This window comes from Myotis myotis, unplaced genomic scaffold, assembly GCF_014108235.1.
Source record: "Myotis myotis isolate mMyoMyo1 unplaced genomic scaffold, mMyoMyo1.p scaffold_m19_p_6, whole genome shotgun sequence".
Lineage (NCBI taxonomy): Eukaryota > Metazoa > Chordata > Mammalia > Chiroptera > Vespertilionidae > Myotis > Myotis myotis.
In genome coordinates this window covers 4,057,894-4,069,778 of record NW_023416368.1, presented here as the reverse complement: position 1 = coordinate 4,069,778, position 11,885 = coordinate 4,057,894, and the positions used below count along the sequence as shown (strand labels likewise).

The following is an 11,885-nucleotide window of genomic DNA, read 5'->3' as shown; positions in this document are numbered from 1 at the left end:
GTTCGTTCTAGACATGTTCACTACATGCCAAAGCCTGGGGATGGCACATATGGAATTTAAAAGACGCCATCTGCCGTGCAAGGTTCCAAATTATAAACTTAACCCTTCAGCTCCGCAGCACCTGCTGCTCCGGAGTGCTCCTCTTCGGGATGAAAAAAGGGGGAGGGGCTACACATTAACTAAACAGGTTGGGCAGGGTGGAGGGGGTGCTCAATAAGACATTTGCTAAGCCCAGCATTACAACCGGTACATTTTCTCCAGGAAAAAAAACCAAAAAACAAAAAACCCTCCTGTTCTATTTATTCTTAAAACAAACACTATACACACTGTGGCTATCATCAGGTAAGAGTCCAAGCCAAGCCGACAGCAGCCACCGCCTTCTCTGTGATGTTTCCATCGGCTAAAGTCCCTGGGCACTTTGAAGGCAAAAGCAGAGGTTTTTAGGAATCGTTCAAATCTGTGAAATGAAAAGTAGAGTAATTCCTCTAATAAGAAAGGGTTTCTTTAAGAAAGAAAGAAAAGAAAAGAAAAAGAAAAGTCCTTAAGGCAGAAGGAAACAAGAGTATGCAGCCCGAATCAAAGACATCTCCTGCTTAAATGCTGCCAGGCCACCGTGACAGGCATTAAAATGAAGAAAAGTGGCAGAGCCTTGAACATGCCTACGTTTCCTTACTCGCGGGGCTGACACGTTTTTGTCTCTAAAGCACATTTAACAAATGCACACGGCTCATTCGGGGCTGATGTGAGTTCACAAAATAGTTTTATTAGATGTAAGAAAGCATACAGCAGTCCAGGTAGGAAACATCCACAATGCACACGTCACACGGACCTGCCGCGGGAGGTCACGGCCAGCAGCGTGCTCCCCGCTCCCGCTTCACCTGCACGGCAAGTCCATGGCTTACCCACCAGGAAACGCTGTCAACGCTGCACAGAAATTCCCTCGACATGCCCCGCGTGGACCAGCATCTCGCGAGGGTGACCAGGAGGTGTCGCACAGTCCTGCTGGTGACAGAGGAGCGTGACCCAGAGCACGGAGGGAGGGCTCGCGTTCGTCAAAAGAGATACTGGTGGCTCTGGGATGCTTGACGCGCCCAGAGAGCAGGGTCTCCTGTTTTTTTCCAAAAGCAGTGTCTTACCGGAGAGTGATCATGAGGCACTAGTTGTTAGGATACCATTAACATTTAGACTTTTAAAAAAGCGATTCAAATGCAGATGAAAGCACTACAGAAGCAGCCGTGGTCTGTCCTGGTGAGAGGAGGGGCGGGATGCGCCCTCTGTCCACGGGGGCGGCTGCCGGGCGTGGGAGCGAGGAGACCCGCCGTCCGCACGGCACACGGAGCCAGGACAGGCCCTGTCTGGCTCAGAAAAGCTCTCTGACACGTGGGCTGAGAGAAGACACGAGAGGGCCGGTTATTTTACAGAAGTAGAAAGTGGCATGTGCTCTGTATTACCACTAAGATGATACAGTTCGAGCTGGCTTCTTATGCTGGCTTTTGAAAAGGTATTTACAGAACTGCAGGTCTCGGCCGCTTAAAAGGTTCTGAATACAGTGGTAGCTACGCTTTCTGAAGTTTCTCACAATGTCTGGGGGACAAACGTTCCCAGCATCTGTCAGCTCTCACCTCGTCTTTACTTATGCCCGTGCGTTTTACGGAGCCGGCACAAGGTCCCCGCTATCGGTCTCGGCTGTGCTGCTGGGAGTGACACACGGGCACTGAGGCTCTCAGAGAGCCCGCGTGTTTGTTCCCTTGGCTTATAAAGTGCTAGTTAAGGGGACAAAAATGTGATTGGAAGGTCTCAGATAACTCATTCGTGTGTCCTGTTAAAATATGATAAATATAGATTTATTATAATAAGTTTAAAATATCCATATGGTACAATAAATAAATAAAACCAATATCCACAAAGCATCTCTCAGTTCTGAAAATAAAACCAACAACAACAAAAAAGAACAATCGCAGTCGCACTCTAAGGCTCAATTATTTTGCAGGAATCACTGAGGAAGGCAAGCACCTACCTTCACGCTAGGAGAGCTGTGCTCCGACCACCGTTAGCACCTGTTAGCACGCGGCCCACTCAACCCTCCTCACTGCCTTCCCAGAAAGGTTTGATTGCTAAGTGAAGCGGCTCACTGTGGACTCTTTGCCTTATTTTTGAGTCCTACGATAAAGAATCTGTTTCTAAAAAGAAGTTTGGAGCCAAAGACACGTCCCTTGTGAGCCCTCGCCTCAACATGTGTGGCTCTTTGATTCGCCGGGAAGAACACAGAAAACACACCGGGATGTATGTTTAAACAGAGTTAGTTGTGTTGGAGGAAAAGCAGCAGAGGAAGGCTCGCCTGACACCCCGAGTCTCACAGCAAGCCCCAGAGACCCCCTGTCGCTTTGGGGGTGAGCATGGCTGGCAGGAGTCCCCTCGGAGGTCAGGTTGGGTGCTGTCCATTTTGTGTGACGGGCTGGATCTTTCCTAGGGAGACATCCGTGTCATAGTCCAAGATGACAGACAGGGCCGGGGACAGCCGTTCCGGGGGCTTGGCTGTTCCGCCGGCCTCCTCCTTCTTCGGGTCCTCGGAGGAGCCCACGGCATGTGGGATCAGGTACACCAGGTGGCAGTCCTTGGAGATGGAGCCTCGCGGCTCGTGCTGGCTGGAGAAGACCGCGCCCCCGTTGTTGTTGATGCTCACCGTCTCTATGGCATTATTGGTCGCAGGGCAGAGTCTGTAGCATCCCAGGAGGGTTGAAAATGCCTTCCGGAAATCAGCATTAAAGGCGTAAATGATGGGGTTCAAGGAGGAATTAGCCCACCCAAACCACACGAACACGTCGAAGGTGATGGCGTCGACGCAGAAGGGCTGGGTCTCCCCGGCCCCGCAGAAGGGCGCCACGCAGTTCAGGATGAAGAAGGGCAGCCAGCAGCACACAAACACCCCCATGATCACCGACAGCGTCTTCAGGACCTTCGTCTCCCTCTTGAAGGACGTCTTGAAGGAGCTCTCGGGCTGGGCACACTCCACGGGCTTCCCGTTGCCCGTCGCGGTCTGGCAATTCTTGGCGTGGACCGCCGCCCTCTCCAAGGCCGAGATGCGCCGGATTTGCTTCTGGGCGATCCTGTAGATCCTGGTGTAGGTGACAATCATGATGGCCACGGGGATGTAGAAGCTTATCAGGGAGGAGGAAATGGCATAGGTCCTGCTCAGGCTGGAGTCACAGTTGTCTATGGTCTCACCCGGGGACGTGGCGTTGCCCTCGGAGAGACCGGAGGGCTTCGCCTTGTGCCAGCTGAGCTGCACGGGGATGAAGGAGATGAGCACAGACAAGGTCCACGCCACGCTGATCAGAATGAAGGCCGCCTTGGGGGTCATCTTCCTCTCATAGCGGAAGGGGCTGGAGATGGCCCAGTACCTGTCCACGCTGATCACGCAGAGGTTGAGGATGGACGCCGTGGAGCACATGATGTCGAAGGCCACCCAGATGTTACAGAAGGACCCAAAGGGCCAGAAGCCGGCGATCTCGGCCACCGCTTTCCAGGGCATGACCAGGACGGCCACCAGGAGGTCCGATACGGCCAGGGAGATGACGAAGAAGTTGGTCACCTTGGACCGCAGGTGCCGGAACCTGATGACGGCGGCACAGACCAGCGTGTTCCCCAGGAGGGTGGACAGGATGAGCAGCGACAGGAAACAGGCGGTGAGGACGCGGAAGGAGAAGTCCCTCTGCACCACCAGCCCGGCCCTGTCCATGGTGGAGGCGGTGGAGGTGTTCAGAGTCCTCATCTTCTGGGGGGGTGCTCTGATGTCCCTCAGGCTCCTAAGCAGGGTTCAGGGGTTAGGGGTCAGGCGGCCCCTTGCTGCCCTGGGTGCAGGACCTCACTGGCGTTCTCTGTGAGGGCTGCACCACGGAGTGGCAGGAGCCTGCCCCCGGCCCCCGAGTCACCCCCTTGGAAGGAGCCGCTTGCTCTCTACGGCTGTCTGCTGACCCCCTCGCTCCAGGTCACTGTCATTGCCACCAGCTGGCCCTTCAATTCCCATGGAAAGCGGTGGCTTTGAGCGTATCCTACGCTTTCCATCCAGAGCCTGGGGGCCTCTCCCGAGCTAGTCAATTACAGTCACATTTCGGGGCTGAGGCACAGCTGAAAATACATGCCTGGCTCCTCCGAACCCCTGGCTCCGCGCAGCTCCCCAAACGCCCTGAAAAGCAGAGAAAGCAAAGATGCCAAGACTTGAGCAGGTCACACCTTTACAGGGCAAGCCCAGTCCGATGTGCCAGCCACCTACCTCGCCTGGGGGAGGTTTGGAGAGCGCAGCTCCAGGACGCCCAGGAGACGAGCCCCGCACCCCTGGTCGGGCCCCAGTCGCAGAAATCGTCCCGGGGTTTAGAGCCCGCGCTGCTCCTCTGCCCCAAAGGGCTGGGGATGGGTCGAGGCGGATGAGATCCGGGGGCAGGGCTCTGGGGCGCTTGGCAGCGCCTCGGGAAACGGCATCTCCAGGATTAGTCACTTGGCAGCTTCTCCCCTTTGCTTACTTTCCGCTCCTTCCCCCAGCCAAATGCCAGGTGCCCCTTGGGCGACCTCTGGCCCCTCAGGGCAGGGCCCCGCGCTGCCCCCCGGGGCGCTGGCCACCACCTCCCAGGAGCCCGCGGGAACGCGAGGCAGAGAGCCAGCAGAGTTGGCACCCAGCGGGCCGGCTGGTTCCCCCGGGCACAGCCCACCGCTCCCGCCCGCGGCCCCTCCCCTGCCCTGGGGGCGGGCTTCGCTTGACAGGCAGTGGCGGGCAGCAGCCCCACGTGGTTCCCCAGGATGCGGGCGAAAGGAGTGAGGGGCGCTCAGGTGAGCACTGGACCGCCCCGGGTTACCCCCAACCCCAACCCCAGGGCCCCCAGACCCTCGGACAACACATGACAGGACCCTCAAGACGCATCTGGCTGCCAGAACCCAAAGTAAATGCGTGTGGAGGGGACCACAGCTCGCCGTCATCGGAGCCCCTTTGGGCTGAGCCCAAGCCCTCCCCCCAGGACCAACGCGAGCGGGGACCCTGCCCGCTCCCCCCCCCCCACACCAACCCCCTGCGCCCCCGCCCGCCCCCGTCAGATCTGCGCTGCCTCCGGAGCCCCCACCCTGGGAGACGTCCCCGCGGGCTGTACTCACCGCGCCGTCAGGGTTCCGAGCCCCGGCTCACCTGGCCCGCGCGCTCCGTGGCGCCCCGAGTGCGCTCGCTTCACCTCCCGCCCGGGTCGCGCGGTTCCAGGGCTGCGGTCCACGCCACCAACCCGGACTGCAGCCCGTGCCCTGAGCCCTCCCGACAGGAGAGCGCCCCAAGCCCAGCGCCACGCGCTCAGCGGGCCCGGGCGCCCTCTGCCGGCGGCTGCGGCTTGCCGAACCCCACTTGGCCCTGCCAGGACAGGCCTCCCCGCGGGCTCCAGCATCCAGGGGGACCCACTCCGCCCTGTCCCTGATGCCGGAACCTGCGCAGGGAGACTCCTCTGCTTAAAACACCTTAACAGACGAGGGCGAAAGTTCTGTTGCTGGCACTGCCTTCATTGAACCTATATATTTCCCCGACCCCTCAGGACCTGCCAGGAGCAGGGGTGACGGGGTGAGAGGCTGCCAGGCTCTCAGAGACCAGAGAAAGTGGCACTTACAGAGCAGCCTTCGTGCCCGGGCACACACCTTCTGCCATTCGCCCCTTAACACAGCCCCTTGGCCCAGCAGAAAGGTTCAGAGGTGCAGGAAGTAGCTGACTACCGCCTGCGTGTGCTTCCCACTGACCTGCCTACCTGGGGCTGCAGCTCTAGCAGAAGCCAGAGACCTAAGTAAGGACCCCGGGCTGAGACGAGGGAAGGGCAAGCGGGGCGGGGGGGGGGGGGGGGCACAGAGGCCTGGCGGACAAGGGCGCCCCTGCACCTTCCCCAGCTGCCCTGGGCTACGCCTGGAAGGTCAGACGGGCACTAATTGTGCCTAAATGGCACCATCCCTGTGCTTTCTGTGCCTTCCTGGGGTGGGGAGGAAGCACAGGGTTTCCTTGTCTCCATCCTCCGCTGCCCGTTTCCTCTCTCCTCTCCCAGCGGGGTCTCCTCTGTAAAACAGAGACAACGTGACAGGGCTGTGATGAGTATTCAGTGGGACAGTGCTTGCAGAGGGCTCCGCACCAAGAGAGGCCTGGCCAGCCCTCCTGGCAGGAACCCGGGGGCCGTGCAGACGCACAGCTTCACCTCTGTGAGAACCTTGCACCCCGAAATGAGGCTTCTGCCCATGACCCACTCCCAACTGCACGTGGGCTCAAAGGAAGGGCTGCAGGACCGACACTGACCTCCTGTGCCTGCTCCCAGCTCTGGCCTCACGTCACTCAGTGGCACCGCGGGCCCTGAGTCCTGGTCGCAGAAACGATTTCTGCCTAAAGAACCACATTCTGGTAGAGCCATAAGCCAGGCGCAGTGTCACACTCCCAGAGCCTCGATGTCACTTTCTCTTTCTCTCCCTTTGACTAACCAGCATGAATCTCTCATGCTCTGGCCCCAGTCACGTGGGCCTGAACGTTGATCTCCCACCTTCTACCTGCGGCACCTGCACTGTTAGCACTGCACCCCCCACAAACGCACAGGGAGGGGCAGTCAGCATTAATGGGGAGGCAGGAAAGGGTGAGAAGAAACCCCCAGAGAACACGCTGCCGAGAGTGAGGTACAGGGGCCGGAGGTCAGGAGGAGGCCAGTCTGAAGGGTAAAATGTCTGTCTAGTGACAGCTGTGACAAGTGCCCTCAGAGTGCCCCCAGAGCCATAACCCTGGCAATGCCCACGGCCCTTCAGATGAAACAAGGACCCCGACCACAGGCAGAGCCCAGCCAGGGGCCCGTCTACATAAAGCCCAGTGGCCACTGGTCTGGTCTCAGGTGCCATCACATTCAATGAAACACCAGCTGAACAGCCTAAATGTCTTTGACATTGAATTTAAATATGAAGCAAAACCTTGTTGGGAACAAAAGACACTCGCAGTGTACGTCTTCATATCTTCATTTCTCTCCAGCTCAGCAGCTGCTGCAAAGGAGTCTCTCTTCCTTGGCTTGAAAATTCCCCTAAGTTCTCCCCAAACTAACCCTCACCGGCCCTGTCTTCTCTCAGCTAGTGCGCCTGACAGGCACAGGCCATCAGATCGACACATGTCACGCGTCTGGTGCTCGAGAGGCAGCTCGCGCTCACGAGGGAATTTCTGCCCTTTTCGTCTTTACTCACAGCTCACAGAGGCCCCAGACCCAGGAGTAGGAGGGAGCCCGGGGAGCACCTAAGGGGGCTGCTTCCTGCCACCAGGAAAACCAGCACGCGGGCCAACCTCTCACGGTGCTCAGACAGACACCTGTGCTCCCCCTCGGGCAGACTGAGGTCACTGAGTTTTGAACATTGTTGCTGAGGGAACGGGGAAGGTACAATGTCGCTTAAATCCCCGTGGTTTGTCACTTGGCACAGAGTGACTTTCAGATGGCCTTTCAGTGTGGCTAGAGGTTTGGGTTTCTTCCTGTTTTGTTTGGTTGGTTGTTTGGTTCTTCCTCTGGAAGCCACTGGAACAGAAGGCCTTGGTTTTGTTCTGCCAAAATCACCCCCCCCCCCCAAACATAAGGAATGTGAATATAAACGCAAGCAGGTATTAGAATTAGATGCTGCTGGAGTGTAAATCCCACACAAAAGCGCCTTTGTCTCCCAAATCGGCACGTCTTTAAGCTGCCCTGTGATGTTCGCACCGCAGGGAGGGAAGTTAAAATGATGCTTTTCAACAAATGTTTACTTGAGCTTGTAAAATAAATGAATACAGAAGGTGTGCTCCGTGGGGTGGGGTGGGGGGAGCTTAATCTCATAATAAATAAAGCAACTGCACTGTCGAGTATGACAAATGCCTTTTACTTGGGAGGTTTAGCATTATTAAAGCTGATTTTACACCAAAAACAACAGCTTGTAATGTCTGAGAAAGGTCAGCTTGGCTGACCTTGACTAAGTAATTAGGATGATAATGTTTTAGACCATAAATACAGCTTCTCTGACATCCCCTCTCCCAGGCCGTCTTCCTTCTCCTACCGTTACTATGCAATTCAAACATCAACACTATTAAACATGTAAAGATTGATCTTTACAGGGAATCGAACCCACCACCTTCCTGTGTACAGACGGCGCTCCAACCTACTGAGCCACCCAGCCAGGGCCGTGGCGTGTCTTCTATTGTTGCATCTGAACTTGGTTCTTCTCCCTTTTCCTCTTTTTCTGTCTTCTCTAGGCTTAAGATTCCATTCTGTCTCCTTTATTGCCTTATTTTACATTATTTTGTGTTTTGTTATTTTCATGGTTGCTATGGGGTTCACATCATACATTTGCTAAGACATATAATACAGATATACTGTATATATCTTATATGATGGATAGATATATGATATGTTATATATCAATTTAGGATACAGACATTTCCTATACCTACATCTTATACACCTTCTTCTCAGCCCATCTCAAGGGCTATCATATATCATTTCCTGAAGTATTAGGGACCCTACAATGCTATTCCTCTGCGTCTTCCCTCCCAATCTTTACACTGTTGTCATACAGTCCACTTCGACACATGACATAAACCCCACACTACATTGTGATAATTTTTCTTTAAACAGTCAATTATCCTGGAAAAAGATTTAAATAGTGAGAAGAAATACTAAATACCTACCCATTGGCCAGTACTTTCCTAGGTGCTGGGAATATACCCCTGAACAAAGCCCACCCGCCTGTCCTTACAGAGCTTGTATTCCAGTGCTAGCAGAGAAATACCTTTCACACAGCACAATACAGGGGTGCGAGGAGTTTTAATTTTGTTGGGAAGAGAGAGAGAGAGAGAGAGAGAGAGAGAGAGAGAGAGAGAGAGAGAGCGCTCTCACTAGCAAACTCATAACTAAGCTAAGCTAAGCGAGGGGCTGGTTCTCACAGTGCTTCGCCTGCAGAGCTACAGCGTCGGCCGAAGTGCCTTGGCGAGTCCTCTGTGAGCCTTTTGCAGAAAGCACGCCGCCTGGGGAGGGCTTTGCCGAGAAGAGGCTGGAGCAGGCTCTCGGGGCTGTAAGTCAATGTTCTGTAGAAACAACGCTGCTCATTTGTCTGCTGGGCCCATGAGACAACTATTATTGAGGCACCAGAGAGTTTCCTTCAATTCACAGAAAGACCCATGAGGCAGGCCGGCTGGCTCCCCAGCCTACCTGTGCCATTGATTAGGTTACAACATAATCATTGTGAATCTAAGCGTTGTTGGAGAAGGTCCCCGAGAGGGGTGACCCCTGGTTGGCCCCTGAGCTGGCCCTGGGCAACCAGAGGCTCCTCACCCCCTCCCCATCCTTGGAATGCATGTTCTGCCCACCATTCCCACCACAGGAGCCCGGTTCAAGGTGGCAGCCCTGAGAGAGCACTGTGCCGTGGAGACCATCTGGATGGAACCCGTGACTGAACCCCCTTGGCACCTCAATTAACCTTCGAGACTCTGGCGGGTGGGGGTTAAGATCTAGTCGCTTCGCAGACCCAAGGTAAGCCTCGTGTGCAGGTTCCCTAGCTTATTAAATCACTCACCTACCAACGGTCCTGCCCCCCAGCCCCCCATTCAAAGTCATACACTCCTACCTGTTCTTCTGTGGTTCATGGAGACATCTGCCCCCTTTTCCTTTGTTCTCACAACTGCTGTTCTAACCCAGGTCTCAACGTCTCTCACTCGGTCCTGCTGCCGCCTCCCAAGCATCATCCCAGCACACGCTAGGGGCACGGCTTGTTAAGTCACGGCTATGGGTCTCTGATCTTCAGAAACACCTTGTAAAGGGGGATTAGCAGAGACGAGCAGCATTTTAATTGCTCCCTCTGTGTTCCTACCTGAGGCTACTGGGCATTGTAGCAAACGTTATACGCTGCTATCCCTTCCTTTAAACTGATTACTGCCTTATATATATATTTTTTACTAGGTCTTGGATTTCTTTAGTCATCACTCCATTGGATTCAATCCCAGCAAAAGGAATTCTAGCTGCATCCTGGCAAAGGAACCACCACCCTCCCCTCCCCCCAAGTTCAAGCAAAGGAACAAAAAAAGCTGGTGCGGCTGAATTGGAGCACAACCTTTTGGGGGAAAAGTTTAGATAACGTTGGAGACAGGAAACATTTACCAGAATAAACTCAGTCCTCCGTTTAGAAACCATGCAAGGGACCTCGGCGTCCAGGAAGGTCTCTTTAAAGATGCGGGGGCTCAGGATCCCCCCAGGGGAATGTACCGAAACCTCCGAAAGGCCCGCCACAGGGGGCGCTGTTCAGGCCGGCCTTCATCATTTGGGGAAGGTTTCTAAAACTGCCATTTCCTTTGCTTCCCTGAGGGGGAGACAAACTCCTCACTGCGTCTCTTCCCGCTTGGTGTCACAGGTAAGTAATTGAATGAACCTGGTAGACTTCTCACGCTCAGACCGCGGCTGCTCACTGTTATGGTCTGTCCCTGGCTGCGGTGGACGCTGCGATTTTGTTCACCTGCCCATCACGGCCTCAGCTCCCCTGACCACACAGGTGAATGCAGACCCACATGCCCGTTGAGACGGTCACTCGGGCATCTGATGTGAGTGGAGACGCAGAGGGGCAAAGGGGAGACCGGAGTTTCTTTCCCACGGATGTCGGGAAATCTGCATATTTACATGCACAAGAATAAAGTGGGACTCTTACGTGATGCCATATATAAAAGTTAATTCAAAAATGGACCAAGACCTAAGCCCATAAAACTCTTAGGAGAAACTAGAGCAAGCCAGCTTCATGACAGTGGACCGGCGATCATTTCCTGGGTGGGACACCAAAAGCACAGGCAACAAAAGAAAAAATAGGTAAATCTGACGTCAAAGTGTAAAATGTGGGGTCAAGGCAACCCACAGAATGGGAGCAAACGTTTGCAAGTCATATCTCTGACAAGGAATTGAATCTAGACTCTATAAAGAACTCCTACAGCTCAAAAACCAAGATTAAAACAATGGACAAATGACTTGGACGTTTCTCCAAGGAAGACATACAAGTGGCCAGTGAGCACATGAAAAGAAGCCCATCCTAATCTTTAGGAAAATGTACATCAGACCACATTTTCCTTACAAGCAAGTCATCGTCTGGCCTAAGCTGCCAGGGTAGGTCTCTTCTGGTCAGAGGACAGTGACTGAGCGCCGGCATCCGGCCTGGAGCCAGGGCAGCCATCGGCGAGAGGCGGCGCCCTATGCACCCTGTGGCGCGGACGGCTGCCGCTGCGGAGATGTTGCGCACCGGTTTCCACCTGTGCCTGACGTGTCATCCAGGGTCACCCTGGACCTCAGGCCGCTCACACTGACGTTTTCTCATGTTTTTGTGTTGGTTTCTTTCGAGTGTTCTTTCCCGCCCTCCATCTCCCTAGGTGACTTGCACCACAGTCCATGTACCAGAAAAGCTACCAACCTGAACTGCCTAATTCTTGGACGTGACATTGGGGGGTGGTGTGGGGGGATAGACTTGCCATTCCAACAGAATCTTTGGGATTCTGACTATTTTAGCTGGTTATTTTAAAACAAAAACAAAAACAAATGATTCCAGAAGAACCTTTGGCCTCCCCGCTAGCTGCCTAAAAGGAATTTGGTTAGAGGAAGGGAGCTGTCACCATAGCTACCTACAGTTTAACATGAATGAGGCGTGATGGACAGGAGGGACCGAGCAAGGCCCGTTGGACCAAAGTCCTCTCTGTGTCCCGGTGGTAAAGACGGCCCAGAACACATTTATGTACCAATCGTGCTTCCCTATGGCCACGCATTGCCTTCCCGCCTCTGACGTCCCAAACCACTTCTCTTCTGCTCAAGATGGCACGCGGGTCCCGCCTTCCCCATCGGTCCTGGGGCCCCCGTTCTATG

At 54.6% G+C, this 11,885-nt stretch overlaps 1 protein-coding gene across 2 annotated transcripts; it reads right to left on the bottom strand.

Moving 5' to 3' along the window:
* Window positions 1-750: 750 nt before the first annotated feature.
* On the bottom strand, window positions 751-4,806 carry DRD1 (dopamine receptor D1). 2 transcript variants are annotated; one of them, XR_004968195.1, is made up of 3 exons: window positions 4,274-4,806; window positions 2,018-4,186; window positions 751-1,385 (listed from the first exon to the last, which is right to left on the bottom strand). XR_004968195.1 is itself a non-coding variant. In XM_036312974.1 (2 exons), the coding sequence occupies exon 2, from the start codon at window positions 3,770-3,772 to the stop codon at window positions 2,423-2,425; it is 1,350 nt and encodes a 449-aa protein (XP_036168867.1). In that variant the 5' UTR covers window positions 3,773-4,186; window positions 4,274-4,806; the 3' UTR covers window positions 751-2,422. The 2 variants fall into 2 exon arrangements, 1 of the variants encoding a protein (XP_036168867.1); XM_036312974.1 differs by having other exon boundaries at window positions 751-4,186.
* Between the last annotated feature and the right edge of the window lie 7,079 nt (window positions 4,807-11,885).

Coding starts and splice junctions, on each gene's coding strand:
- DRD1 (XM_036312974.1), bottom strand. CDS start 3,772: ATGAGGACTCTGAACACCTCCACCGCCTCCACCATGGACAGGGCCGGG.